Genomic DNA, 14,703 nt, shown 5'->3' with positions numbered 1-14,703 from the left:
GCTCAGCATGGCAAAACTGTCAGTTACTGATTTGATCATTCAACAAGGTAACTTCCTAACCTTATAGTTCTTAAAAATAGATTGGCAAGTTTTCAGTACCAGTGCGATTGTACTGGTGCTCAGCTGAGTGATCATGAGGGAAGCAAGGTGATCATGGGGTAAGCAAGGTATTGCAGCCAGATTCCTGGGAGATTTGTGCTGGGATATGGTTTATACAGAAGTTGAAAAGAGTGTCAACTGTCTTCTACAGCTGGTTGATGAGTCTACAGTCTAGGCCAGAAAAGAAATACATTTTGTTTAGAGCAAAGCAAGAAACAGACTGCAGCAATTAGATCTGGTCAATTATTATTTCTCCTTTATAGCTTTTTTAACTGAAGATAAAATTTTATGGATGCAATGAATGGTTGGTTTATTTGCATGTTTTTAAGATCATCTGTTTTTTCATTGTCTGTTCTGTTCCTTCACATACTAAAGAAAAATTGAAACTCAGATTTCCCTGCTCTTGACAAAATGCAAAATATTGGTTTCAGTTAAAACTTTTTATTAAAAGTTTTCTCTAAAATATGCAACAATATTTGACTGAGATAGAGGGTTGTTTTTTTTTACCCTGAATGTCTTCACAGGAAAAAGCAATGCCTTAATCTGCCATATTTGAACCAGTCTGAGTTTTGCAGTCTGTTTTGCTCCAAAAAGGCCACAGCTTATGCCAGCCCTGTTAATGATACAGAAGAAACATCTGGAAAAACATTGCACACAGTATGAGCTTTAGATAGCAGAGGAAGGAGGACTCAGCAACCAAAGCATGTTTACTGTCTCTCTCAAATAGTAATGGTGGGTAATGGAGTTTTACAGAAGTTGTCTGGTTTGAGAAGCAGCTGTGATTTAATGGCTGGTTCTGCTAAAGGAAGCTTACCCATTTCTGGTCCTGCTCTGCTAAGCAATAGAGTAGAGAAGAGGTCCTCTACCCCTTGCTCCCTATGCTTTCCAATACTGCAACAGTAATTACTCTTAAAAAGCAACTCTCATACATACCCTGTAGTAAAGGAGAGTAAAGTTATTCCCAGCACCTACTATCTGGTGAGGTTTATAGGCCTGTGGTAGTATTTTTAGTGGCAATTTGAATTAGCAGTGTGTGTCTGCAGTTGCACAAATCAGTGTAATACCCACCCCTTGCTCAGAATATTTCATTATATGTATGTTAAATACATATATTGCTGTTCTAAAATTATGTATTATGATACGTGTATGCATGTGTCTATGTAAGTTTGTAAAATCTGTATTTCTAGCCCTTGTGGTTGTAAATATGAATAAATAACAGCCAATGCATGGATTAAGAACTATCTCCAGAAATCAGATCACAGCTGTCTCCCAGTGCTTGTTTCACTGTTTTTGGTTTTCTGTTGTTGGTCCTGGGTTTTGGTTGGTTTTATAAGCATTGACTGTTGGGCAAGCTAGAAAATTTATGTCAGCATGGGTTATCATGGTAGATGTGTTCTCGATATCAAAGGATTTGCAAATGCAGAATAAACCTCCTGAACAGTGCAAAATAAAAAAAGTATAAAATAGGCAGTTGCTGTTATTTAATACTTGTAACTCATGTGTACATCCTTAGCTCTCATTGCCTTGTTCTGGTCACTGTTTCATCCATATGACTGCTATCTGATCATAGAAAATTGATCAGTTTCTTACTCACAAAAAAAAAACCCTGCACAAACAAACAACTTTACACAGGCAACCTCTGTAAGTTTGTATTCTGTGTGATAGAACCCTGATTTTTTAATAGAAGTCAGATTTTTTTCATATTTATTTTCATATTAGATTCCATAGAAATTTAAAGTGACATAATGCTCATTAATAATGTAACTGATAAGAATTTGAATCTGGATATATCTGGCATTTAATTTCACATGCACTTAATTTCATGAAAAAGACATGTTACTAGTGATAGCAGTAAAAACAGAATAATTAGTGGATAATAGGAGACAACGATACATGCTACACTGGAAGAAATATTTGTACTTATAGCAAGTTGTAAATATAGATAACAAATGAAAAGCATTTGTCAGGGTATTTATCCCTTTCTCCATTTTCTCCCTCTTTCTCTCCTCCCTCCCCCCCCCCTTCCCTCTCTCTCTATACAGTTCCACAATAACAAATATAGCTCCCAAATATAGCATACCTTTGGGTTTAATAATGACTCACTAAATTTTTAAGAGAAGGAATAATCTACAGCATGCACAGTCTGTGCATAGGTATCATAGGTTGTGTAGTATCTCTTATTAGAGTCACCCGGCCTCAGGTGCTTATGATGTGTAAGACCAACTCTCCACTGTTGCAACAGTTTTATACTAATGCATATCATCAAAAGTCATTTGAATGATCATCAGCATCTTGTGGCACAGTAATGGGTCTTTCTACAGTTGCATTCAGAATGATTTGCTCTTACTCTTTTTTCTTCATTTCTGAAGGATGGACAGAATTCTCTCTTGTTGCTTTTCCTCCCTTTAGGAATTTGTTAGAGGTGCTAGGTTACGTTCTAGTTACTGTAACCTGCTCACTTTTCATGGCACCAAACAGAGAGGAGAAGCCTCAGTTGCATCTGTGAAATTTGCTTCTTGGGACTCTGATGCATGAGAGCAGCAAATCCTACTGCACTAGGTCAGGTTTCTGTCCATCATGCTGCATGAACTACCTCTTCATCAGCATGGGTGACAGGATATTTATCTGCATCTCAGCCACTGCAGTGGCCCACTTGCATATAAGCACACCCCCTCCTTTTTCATACTTTTGTATGAATGCACCAGCCTGTGAGCTGAGATGGCCGAGATGGCCGTAAGGAACAGGCAAATTTTTGTTACATATAACAGTAACATCATGCAGGGGGTTGGGACAGGCATCAGTCCCAGCAGCCTGCAGCATCATCCATCTGTCAGAAAACTCAGGGTGCAATTTTGCATTACAGCTAGGACAGCCTTGTGTCAGGGTGCTTTTCCATATTTTGGTTTTGAGATTTTTTTTTTTAATTGTATTTTTTTATTTTTATTGTACTGTATTATAGCCTCAGGGTGAGATTGTTTGTCCAAAGAAAAACCCTTTTTATGAATTTGTTTATTAATTGTTTGCAGAGGGAATTTTCTGCTGGATCAGCCAGAAAAACAGGCTTGCTGTTGATGGATCAGGTACCAGGCAAGTGGCCATGCATGCAGCTGGGATTAGTGGCAGTGATGGAGCACTCACTTTCAGATCAGTTCACCCATAATGTGAAACAAATGCAGTCCTAGTCACTTTAGCAATGTGGTCTTGAGACAACTTTGGTCCATATAAAGTGGTACCACTTCCATCCTGACCATCTTGAATGATACTACTCCTGGCTGCTCGCTCCCAGTCACTTGTTTCCACTGCCATGAGCATCTTTGCTTTTCTGGTCCTTCAGTGAGCCAGTTCAGGGCACTAAACCAGCAGGAAAATATTTGTATTTTTTATAGTACCCCTCTGCGGATACAAGAGATGTCAGACATTATCCATGAATCAGGACAAACTTCTCTCTTTTGCAGTGTATGACAAGAGAACACATGCAAGTCCATCTGTCCAAGGTCTTATCTGTACAAATAGTCCTTGTCCTGGGTACAGTCTTGTTAAGCATCTGGAAGACTTTCCTTCCTCAGATTTGAAAAATGCCTGCTGTAATGGAAGGATATTAACCAGGATTTAAAAGAGAAGAATTCTGCTTCTGTTCCATTTCTTTCTCTAACGCCTCAACATTTCCTCATTGTAATTTTTCAGTGTCTTAAGGATTTCTGTGATTTATTTCTTTTTTTTTGCCCAGGTTATAATAATTTCTCCCTTTCTATCTCTTGTGTTTCAGGTGCGATTGAACTCAGAGCTTGGCCAGGACATCCTGAATGACTGCCTCGTAATCCAGCCCCTCCAGCCAGCCCCATCACCACATGATGATGGAGATAATACCATGGGCCACTCCCCAGGGCCTGCTCACGGTATTTACCCAGGTATAGAAAAAGACAGAAACAGCCTGCTGTATTGTTGCTCTCTTAAGATGAGAGATGATTTTGCAGAGTAGAATGTACTCTGAAATCTGTATATATCTCATGAGAAGGATAGGATCTGCAAAGATAAAAAGATAGATTTTGAACAGATTTTTACACATTTTTTAAGGAAGGCAGGACAAATCATATTTTTTCCGTGAAAAGACCTACTGCAACAAAGACCAGTATTTTTGCTCTATAGGGATTTGACTTTGCTAGCAATTGACTTCTACCATTCCATGTAGACATCTTGAATTCATTAAGCTTCATTTAAAGTCAAAGGAGTATTTTTCCTCTTCCTTATTTGTGGATCACTTACGAGTTTTCCAATAGATCTAAATTAATGAAATTAAGTGCTGCATTATAAACTCTCATATTAGAACTATAAATACACCAATAAACACATTTATGCTATAAATGTGATAATCCTATTTTATTGTTACAGTTTAGTATTTGAGATTTTCATATTAAAATAACTGTCATACCTTCCTAAATGTACAATTGTTGTTCACATTTCAGCTAAATTTAAAATATTTGATAAGTTATGAAGGATAATACTCCTCAAAGCTCAAGACAATGATGGGCAAGATGTTAACATTTTTCATGCTGTATTTTAGTAGTTGTGAAGACATCTGTTTTTATCTTTCAGGCAGAATGCATTACATCTTCTAGCAGTTCAACCTTTAACTCAGCACCAGATGTAGGAGGTGAAAGAATTGGCTGAATGTTATGTGCAGAGCTGAAAATGACATTATATGAAGTGGCCACTTCAATAAGTGGCTTTATTTTACGGAGAGGCTTGTAAACCTATCAATTCTATAATATGTTTTTGTCAAGCCTGTTGTGAGCTACACACTAGTTGGTGATCATGTAGGTTTATATGACAAAAAATCATGAAATTTAAAGCTGTGATTGACTGTATCCTAATTTATAAAATAGTTGGTATTATTTGTATGCTGTTAACTGTTAAATGCCTTAGTCTGAGTATAGGCTGAGTGTGGCATCTGTTATTTGAAAGCTAAAGGAAATTTCAGATTTTAAAGATTTGATTTTGGCAAGGGAACCTCCAGCAACGTGGTGTTTATTACAGTTGCTTATTTTATATTGTAATTTGAGAGGGAGTTGGACAGTGAGGAATGCTGAAAATTAAAAAATTATTTACTAGCATTACCCAGTGTAATGTGCAAAACTGAGAATAAAAGACTCAGCTTTTCCTTTTCCTTTTGATTCCCTAGATAGGGTGAAAGCTGGGTGGGGACAGTGTGTCAGATGAGCTGAGACCAGGTTTTCAGAAATCTAGGACTTTCTCACAGGAGATTTCCACTGGAATCTGTTGAGCACTCAGCTCTTCTACCATTCCAGCTTCCAGACTATGATTAAGTGTCAAACTCCAGCTGCTGGGTCAATCCAAACCTAGGCTGACAGCAGCTTGAACAAGCTGCTGCCCCATGACATCTCAGAATCCTAAGCCAAGTAAAGCTATTGCCTCCAGCCAGCCCTTAGCTGGCAACTGTCTGCAGTCACAATGTCCTATAGACAGCTTCTGAGACTGTGGCATTACTTTTTGTAACCTCATTCATGCCTTGTCTTACAATACTTGGGGATTACAGCACTACTAACTATGGACATTCTTTGATCTAATAATTTATTTTGGTTTTTTTCTTACTTGGCACTGCTTTCTATTTTGCAGCAATTTTTATAGCATTAATCAACATACTTTTATCAGCATTAATTTCTCTGTAAGTGAACTGTAACTGCTTTCCCTTATGTGTGTTCACAGATATCTACAACTTGGCAAATTTCTCGTAGTTTATTTGCTTGTGTTGTTTCACTTCAGTTAACTGAGGGTATTATGTCAGGTATAGATGAATCCATGTCACTTCATTTTGACAACCAGTTGAAATGAATTGTTTCATTAACTACTCATTATGGCTGCTACATAATAATATACTATGTAAATAAGTGAGATAACTCCAACAGGGAGGGAATTATTTTATTGAAATGGCAACATGAAAATTATTCATGCCCCAAGGAGAGAAAAACAAAACACAAAAGCTTAAGTGTCCTGCCTGAGAGAAGCTACCCTTTAAACTTCTCTGAAAAGAACATATTTTTTAATTATAAAGAAAAACTTTGAGACTTTTCTGAAAAATAAAATATGTAACTTTTACTGGGAACTGTTAGAGACAGCATATTAGCTGAAATGTCTGTGCTACTTTTCAAGTAGAAACAGGAACAGTTTTCCATTCTTCCAATGCCTTTAAATCAGACTTTTCTCACTTGAAGGATACTTTTCTTACCATTTATGCACATTTAAAGCAAAGGTAGGTTTTCTCCTTTCCTAAGAGATCTACAGAATAAATGTTTGAAAGCAAACTATTAGAAATATGTAAAAGATTACAAAAGTATACATTTAGGTGCTAGTCCATTTCCACTTACCAAAGTACAACAATGCCTGTAATGATCACCATTTCTCTGTACTGTTAAAGTACGGAATCTGCAAACACAGATCTATTTAAATAAAATACAACAATAATCTTTTTGATTACATATCTATCACTTAAAGTTAAGACTGCATAAATATTTTTTCTTATCTTGTGGCCTTTGTGACTTTATAAAAGAAATCTGAACTGAGTACAATCTTATTAATACAGTGCAGTAACATCACAGATCCTTTGCTTATAAACTAACACAAAATTACATATACAGGTCTAATGTTAAGCAAGCATGCATACTGTTCTAGGGCTAAGCATAGTGATATTTTGTAAAACAGAAATTCAAAGTCTGTTTGTACTGAAGCATGAAATTTCTGGTAGCACCTAGGTTTTAATTTCTAAAAATACATAGGCTTGGGGTTTATTCAGTTCATAGAATGAAGATATGAGCAATTCATTCATAACAAGAATATAAGAATGATGGTTTTTCTACTATGAAATCATATCAGCTTCCTTTGTGTAGTGCAATCTAGAATCCCTAAGGCTGAAAGAATCATAAATAATGCAATACAAAAAAATTTTGTTTTTACTGTGCTGTTTGGTTAAAACTTGACCATATCATATTTAAGAATAAACCAGAATGTGTCATTCATTTATAAATATTTACTGAATACCACACTCTGCTTTGCTCCAGGGCAAGCAAACGATATTACTAAAGCTTGCCAAGTGCATGATTTTCTTTGCAAGTTGGAAATTAAAAGTCGCATCAGGAAAGTTACAGAAGGTTTTGCAATTCTAAGTGTATTTTAAGTAATATCTTATGCTCCAGTAGTGTGAAACTTTGGCCTAACTACTGTTATGCCTGTGACTTAAGACATGCATTACTTAAGTAACACTTTTCCTTGTGTGGGTTTTTTTCCCAATGAAATAGTACTGAGCTAGGCACTCTACATACATAATAAGAAAGAATGAATTCATTCCCAAAGGAGTTCATATCTAAGAAAATGTTAGGGCAGTCGGTAGATACAAGAGGCGGGTAGAGGATAGAGGATTCATACAGGAAAAATGAAAGAATTTTATTAAAGCAATTGTCCCAGTGAGTGAGCTCCCTAACTATTAGGCACCACGGGCAGTGGGGGAGACGTCTGATGAAAAAGCAGTCTGTTTGTTAAAGCTGACAGCCTTGGGAAGTAGTTACAGGTCATTACTGGAAGAAAAAAGGATGAGAAGAACTGAGATATGAATGGCCATTGCAGTGAAAAACGGAGTTGTATTTGACACATATGGAATGGATGCAAAAGAGTAGGTGATGTAGGGTAACCAACAATGAAAAGGATCTCTGCTGTCACTTTTGGAGCTCAATTTAAGTATGGCATACATATCCAGAACTCCTGCTAAAGATGTGTTATCGGGTAGGACCAAACACATTCTACAGGGGGTTGAAAAGTGTTAATATTATTATCTTACCTATTTTAAGGAGGATAGTTTATTTCCCTTCAGACTTCTCCTTTTATTCACCAGTTCTAATAATGAGTTTATAATTTCCATTTTGAGACAGCTTAGTGGTTCTCCAAGAATTGATGTAATTGTTGGGTTCACGCTGTGAAGAAGAGAACATTTATTGATGAATTGGTACAAACATTGTAAGCAACAAGGCAACTGTACGATTTATAGTTCCTTTTTTCATGATGAGACAGAACTTCAGAAACTGCAATCCATGGAAAGAGAAGAATCTGTCTCAAAAGGTAGGGATGTGATGTGAAGATGCGATAGCAGCAACAACTTTAAATCCCAGTCCAGACCCCACCTCATTGCTTCAGGGACTTAATTATTTCTTAATCTCAGAAACTACAGGAGTTTCCAGGATGTCCACCTTTCTCAACTAATAATCAGTCCAGCTGCCCATCATTGCAAGTATCCAGCAATAAGAATAGAAAATATTTGTCGTGTCCATCTCAGAGAAGAGACCAAAGGATGTTAAAAAATTAGAATCACACACCTTTTCTTATTTATATTATAGGCTGCTTTGGCAATATCTGGGGTAGCAATTGGAAGGCTTTTAGCAAGCACCATTTTACCATTTGTATGAGAGGCCTATAATGACCTATAAACTAACTCTGGTATTTTTATTCTGATTCAGCTGGTAATTCTTCAATGACTTTCTTAATTTTCCTCTCTTATTTTCTGAGCTGTGGAGTAGGGGAAAAGATTCTTAGTAGGTGGTGTGGTGTCTCAGGACAATTTTTACATATCGAAGACCTTTACCACAAAAGTACTTTATGTTCTAAGCATTTAGATTTCTAAATATTTGAGGTAAGGGATCTCAAAAGACAGAGATTGATTGAACAGTTCTCCAGATAATGAGACTGGATTACTGTAGAAAGTGCTTTCCCAGTTTTTCCCAGTTTGTTTTCTTCTTCTATCCAAATGTCTTGAGGGGGTGGACTTTGTAAACTCTCCAGCTTTCTAGGTGCCTCCAGTACTTGGATGCTTCCAGTATATCTGATCTGCCTACAGAACATCTGAAGAAAGATACAGGGACCATCAATGCAGATGGTCCCTGCGACAGACCCACTTTGGAGACAGGCTTATTATCTTCATAATGTGATTTTGACTTCTGCTCTACTTCTTAGTGCATGATGGGATCTTAAGTTCCATGCATACTGGAGTCTTCAGATTTACAGATGAGCTGGGCAGAATCAAGGCAACACAGGCAGCATGTTTTACATTTGCTGGGCTTACAACTTATGGCTCAACACAGCACATGCCCACATATTCCTGGGCACAAAATCCTGTAGGGAATTATGGGCTCCCTAGGGGAGCTGAGAGGGGAGACTATATGGAGGTGATGCTTCCAAGTGCAAAATGCATTTCAGATTTTTCCTTCTGTGCACTAGCAAATCACTTGTTCACAAGGACTGCATAAATATTTGTTATAGAAACAGAAGGTTAAATATAGTAATTAAAAAAAAACACTCTTGCAAATGTATGTATGTAATTTTAATTGACTGAGCTACAAAATGAAACCTTCACACTGCCTTATTCTGTATGGAAAGAATTCTCAGCCATACTCCAAATTCATGCTGGCAGTGGTAAGAGGAGAGGTATTTTGGGGGCAGAAAGAGATTGACAGAGTGCTGATTTGACAATAATGAATCCAAGATAGTAAATTATACCATTGTTCATAATTTGCAAAGGGGAGGGTGATTCTTCTGCATTTAAAAAATGCTCCATGAAAGTACAGGTTTCTGGCTGCATTAAAAAATAGATTTTTTTTAGGCTTTGGGTTCTACAACTTTTTAAATACTGCTTTTCTGTCTTTTTTTTTTTAAAGGAACCTTATTCAGAATCAGCTTTTTCTCTTCTAACCATCTAATTTGTTCCTATGCATCATGAGAATGCATGTGAATTTAGCTTCACATAGAGAAGCCTTTGCAGAGATATTTTCTTGGAAAATTCTTATATGTTGATAAATTGATTTGTGATGAGACTCCATAAATGAAAACATGGCTCCTCCCTCTCAGCAGCTGAAACAGTGTGGGTGTAACCCAATCCAACATTCACATTCAGGACTAACAGGTTACAACCATCTTGCCATCTTGTAAATCATGGTGTAGCTTGGGCTTTTTAAGGGACACAGAGGAACAGCATCAACAATTCCTTGTTTTGTTTTTTTTGTTTGGGGTTTTTTTTTCAGAATATCTGAATCTTTTAAAAATTACTTTAAGTGTGTTAGTTTATCTTGTATTGATAGGGAGAAAAGCCTTGTTGTAGGAAGCCTTTTTGTTAAGTAATACTTACACTTAATTCTGCATCTTTCTGTGTGGACCTACCTGGTCGTGGTATGTTGGAGTTAGTGAGCATGAACATTTGTTCAGTTTCATACTATTCAAATCAAGTGTTTAATGGGATCAGGCACTGAAAAGACATTCCTTTGTGTAGATATTCCCTGTCAGCACTTTGAGCAAGCAACCCACATTTAACAGCTAAACCACTAGAAAACCTTGCCACACACACAGCTCCCAAGAAAAAGTGGTCAAGTTATCTAGCAGTTTCTTAAATAGTGTCCAAAATTTTCTGTCAGTCTCTTAAGACTAGCTCTACTAGGGAAATGACCTGTCACTGACAATACTTGTTGACTGCCATAACTCTGTAGACTGCCAAAGGCTGACAATATTTCCTTTCAACTGGTATTTACAAGATTCAGGTAGTAGCTTGGACCAATGCCGTGTCTACACTAGAAGTTTTAGTACTAGCATTTCCACTGGGAAGCAGCTGCCAGCACTGCGATTTCACTTCAGTGGGTGCCCAAGGAGGTGCTTTTGTCAGCACAGTACCTCTATGGACCAAGAAGCTACAGTGACAAAAGATGTGTTGTGCTGTCCACGGGTGTTATATGGATCCACACCATCATTCATGGTGCTGCTTTTTGAGGCTTCATTACAAGGCACTGTGGGAGCCCAGGTACACTCTTCTGTCATGCTGTGATCATTTAACTTACCCTGTGTACAGGAATACGTTTTTGCAGCTAATACATATGCTTTTTCTTCCTTAAATATCCTACCTGCACCTCTGGTCCCTGCTGTGGTTAGCTCTTACTTTACACTGTGTACTGTCTCTTCATCAGAAACAGAAAAAAAAGTACAGAGAAATTGCTGGGAAACCGAGCCAAAAGGTACTAAAGTAGCAGACATTGCCACGATGGTGAATATCACAGTGAGCTTTAGGTTGCTCTAGTTCAGAGAAAGGACAGATGGCTGCCCATGCCTGGCTGCAGACAACCTTTTCCCAGGGACAAAGTCACCAGGTCTTGGGCAGTGCTGTGGGAACACATGCTACCACTGCAGCCTGGACCAGCTAGAAATGTGCAAGCACAACCTAGAAAATACTTGCCTAAAATCCTTACCATGGTTGTGGCAGAGAAGAGCTATGACAGGGAAGAACAACTCTTGCTATCTTATGGTGGGAACCCAGCCATAGTCCAGCCTTTTTACTTCTGATCAACCACAGCCTTGAAGAAATTTGTTTTAAACTCAAAGATCACAGTACTGGGAAACAAAGTCATTGTATTTTCTTAGATATTTTATTGTTTTTCTCATGGAAAAATGCTGCAAGTTACCCTGTTTTTGCAAAGAATAATTTAAATAGTCTCTGTTATTATTTAGATAATCAGGGTTTTCCTTTGCAATGTACTGATTTGTTAAATATTCTCTCTGCTTATTCTGCCAGCATGTGCATTTGGTTGTTTTTCAGTATTTTCTTCCACGCTGCATGTAAGCTTTAAGTAACAAATTCAAAAGGTCAATCCTTTGTTTTCCCCTCTGCATTTGTCTTGATGCTACTCTGAGAGATGGTTGTGGAGAGAGTGGGTTTTGGGGTGCGTGAGCAAAGTGAAAGTACAAAAGAAGCTACTTTCCCCTGTGTTAGCGGGGGTTCTTCCTTGGCCCTTTCTTAGTGAGTTACTCTGCTGGCTTAAGTGATTTCTCATCTCCCTGTGGGATATGCATCCTCTGTACCTCTCTTAAGGCTTGGGATGCCTTCTACTATCAGATGTCCGTTGTCACTTGGGTTGTGATTAGGAGGCTCTGGTCCATACAAGAATTAGCAAACAGTAGAGGCTAGTGCCGAGGCCAGCCGCAAGCATTTTTGTCGGTCCTCATGGCCATGTGGTAGAGCAGCCTCCACTGCTCCAGCTTTGCCCACCAGTGTAGCTCATGCCAACTTTCCCTAAACTTTGACATTACCTCTGCAGCATCTATATTAGATGTTTTTATTCACAAAGTGATTTCCTTATCTGTCACCTTGCACTGTCTGTCATCTCCACCCCCTGAAAGATGTCCAAGACTGCTCTTTAATGAGGCTACAGACTAATTAAACTCCTAAACCTTTCCTTAACTCTGCCTCTGGTGAATATCTAGTGTGTCACAAAGGCTGGCTTGTGAGGATGAATAGAGACTTTTCAGAGGACTTGGGAGATGAGGTGGACTTCTCACCCTTTTGATCTTGGGTAGCAACATTCAAAATTGTGACCTGTGAAATCATTTTCTTGAAGACTGATCTATGGTGGGGTTACTCCTAAAGTAGTTTTTGTTCTGCTAGAACTGCAGCATCCATGCAGGTGTTTTAGACTAGAAAGGTCTTTTACCAGTGACAATGCCCCTTGGGTAACTGGTTTAAATTCTAGGATTATATCAATAAATTTGAATCATTAGCTCCAACATATTCACTAACATTAGTTTTATGGGTAAATTTTTATTCTGTAAACTAGGTCTGAACAATACTTTTATATAAAAAGACTGGAAGATATGACAACCAAACAGTGAGAGATCAGTTTCATGTTGTAGACAGCCTATCTATCTAATTCATTCTCAGGGTTCATAAAATATTTAAGAGCATGTATTTGGCTGCCATTCAACATTGACATAAGCTACCTGACACAGATGTCAGTAAAAATAATTGAGTAACTAGATCTTCAGAGGGATTTGGTAATCAGTGTCTTACCTTCTGACTGACTGATTTAAAGAACTTCTGAAAACAAGGTTACAGCATTTGGGGTCAACTAATTAGGACATTTGGAGGGAGTCCTGTATTGCTTTTTGTTTAATCATCCAGAACCTTTCCTTATTTGGAATGTATACAAGAGCAACCTCATTGAAAATTACGAAACTGTTAATGCTAGTTTAAAATTTTTGTATGGATTACTGGGGAGTCTGAGGGCAATAATAGCAATATTTGAGTTTGGATTGACCTCCTCAAGAAATTTGGAATTTTTACAGCTGAGGGGAAAATGTAGAAAGTCTTTCACTATTTACAAAACTCTGCTTTCTCTTCACTAGCTCTAAAAATATGTATCTTAGGAAGTATTTGACATCTCTTCCACAACAGGAAGCTATAGATGATTTACAGCCTTATTCAGACAAAATTCCCAAGACAAGGAGTACAACTATGTCATTCCTAGTTTTATGAAAGTGTCATTTGGGAGCAGCAAAGGATATTTTTATGTGGGTTTTTTTTCTTCTCTTCAGACAGAAAACAACACTTGAGAAAAACAAGTTAGTTGCTAAGAATTGGCACTACAGCTTTAGGGGAGGTGTTACCCATTAGTATTTGGTCAGTTATCAATGCGATTGCCTGCCTGATGAGGATTATTTCTCTCCTTTTGCTTTCAGCCACCATGTTCCCCAGCACACGGACAAGTCGAAGTGCAACAGCAGCTGGGGCAGTGTCCTCATCCCAGACCAGCAGCCACCCCTCCCCAGGATGTAATGTTCAGGGTAGTCCTCTCCATCCTCCCCCCCAGTTATCTGTTCTCTCAGCTGCGGACTCAGAGAGGTAAGACCAGCCCCTGCTTTTCTCACCCTGAGCCTGTGGCAGGACTGCCTTCAGAGCTGCCAGGATGGGTGGAAACTGAATTGTTGGTGTGCTGAAAGTCGCTGGTAGCAGCCACCGTGTAACAATTGCTCTGGATATGGATTTACCAGGGGAAGGAGGGGTGAAGGGAACTCTATTATCCCAGCCTGGGCAAGGAGGCTTTCCAACCATCTCCATTTCAGGGACTTCCTCCAATCCCCTCTTGATCTCCATCAATGGCCCAAGCAAGGAAAGTCATACTGGCTGGGACACTAAACTTCAGAGGAGCCCAGCTATACTGTACAGAATGGGGCCCCTGAGATTCATGCTTCTGTTTACTTGTGGTAGGAGAGTCATATTCTGTCAATATTCTCTCAATACTAAATATTTCTGCAGGAAATTTACTTTTCTTTTTCCTTGGCATTTTATTAAGACCAAGAGATAATGAAAGAATTTTTAATTCACTGGTTTGAAAGCTTGAATTATAGTCAGGATTTATTTTACAAACCCCTTGACCTTTGCTGTTTCCATGTTTTTAGATATTCCAGTGATGTGAAAGCAGATTGCTTGTAAGTGGTTTAATTTTCACGTTTAGGCATTCCCTAAATGATTTTCAGCAATCTTTCCAATTATTTATGTAGTATATGGTATTATAGATTTCCACTTAGTTCATTGAACCAGAAGTCTACCAGATCACAAGACTGAAGAGGCCTAAGCAAATAGGTTTTTAGTGGAAAAGTCAGAAAGATACACCATAACACAAAATACTGGATTCGTACTATATGTATATGGATGCTTAAACATTATTTTGTTAATTTCCCTATTTTTCAGTGCTCTAAATGATACATTGCTGTTTTTCATTAATGTATTTCAAA

At 38.0% G+C, this 14,703-nt stretch overlaps 1 protein-coding gene across 2 annotated transcripts in view; it reads left to right on the top strand.

Annotated features, from left to right (window-relative positions):
• Positions 1-14,703, top strand: part of GLIS3 (GLIS family zinc finger 3) — a 176,477-nt gene that overhangs the window by 141,580 nt on the left and 20,194 nt on the right. Inside the window, exons 6-7 of one of the 2 annotated variants that reach the window (XM_075020016.1) lie at positions 3,866-4,007; positions 13,648-13,810. In XM_075020016.1, coding sequence (XP_074876117.1) covers positions 3,866-4,007; positions 13,648-13,810 — 305 coding nt within the window. Of the gene's footprint in view, positions 1-3,865; positions 4,016-13,637; positions 13,811-14,703 lie in introns of both variants that reach the window. The other variant, XM_075020014.1, reaches the window with a different exon arrangement.

The sequence above is a fragment of the Buteo buteo genome, chromosome Z, assembly GCF_964188355.1.
Source record: "Buteo buteo chromosome Z, bButBut1.hap1.1, whole genome shotgun sequence".
NCBI classification, from domain to species: domain Eukaryota; kingdom Metazoa; phylum Chordata; class Aves; order Accipitriformes; family Accipitridae; genus Buteo; species Buteo buteo.
Note: the sequence above shows the minus strand (reverse complement) of the source record. Positions and strands in the feature narration are given on the sequence as shown.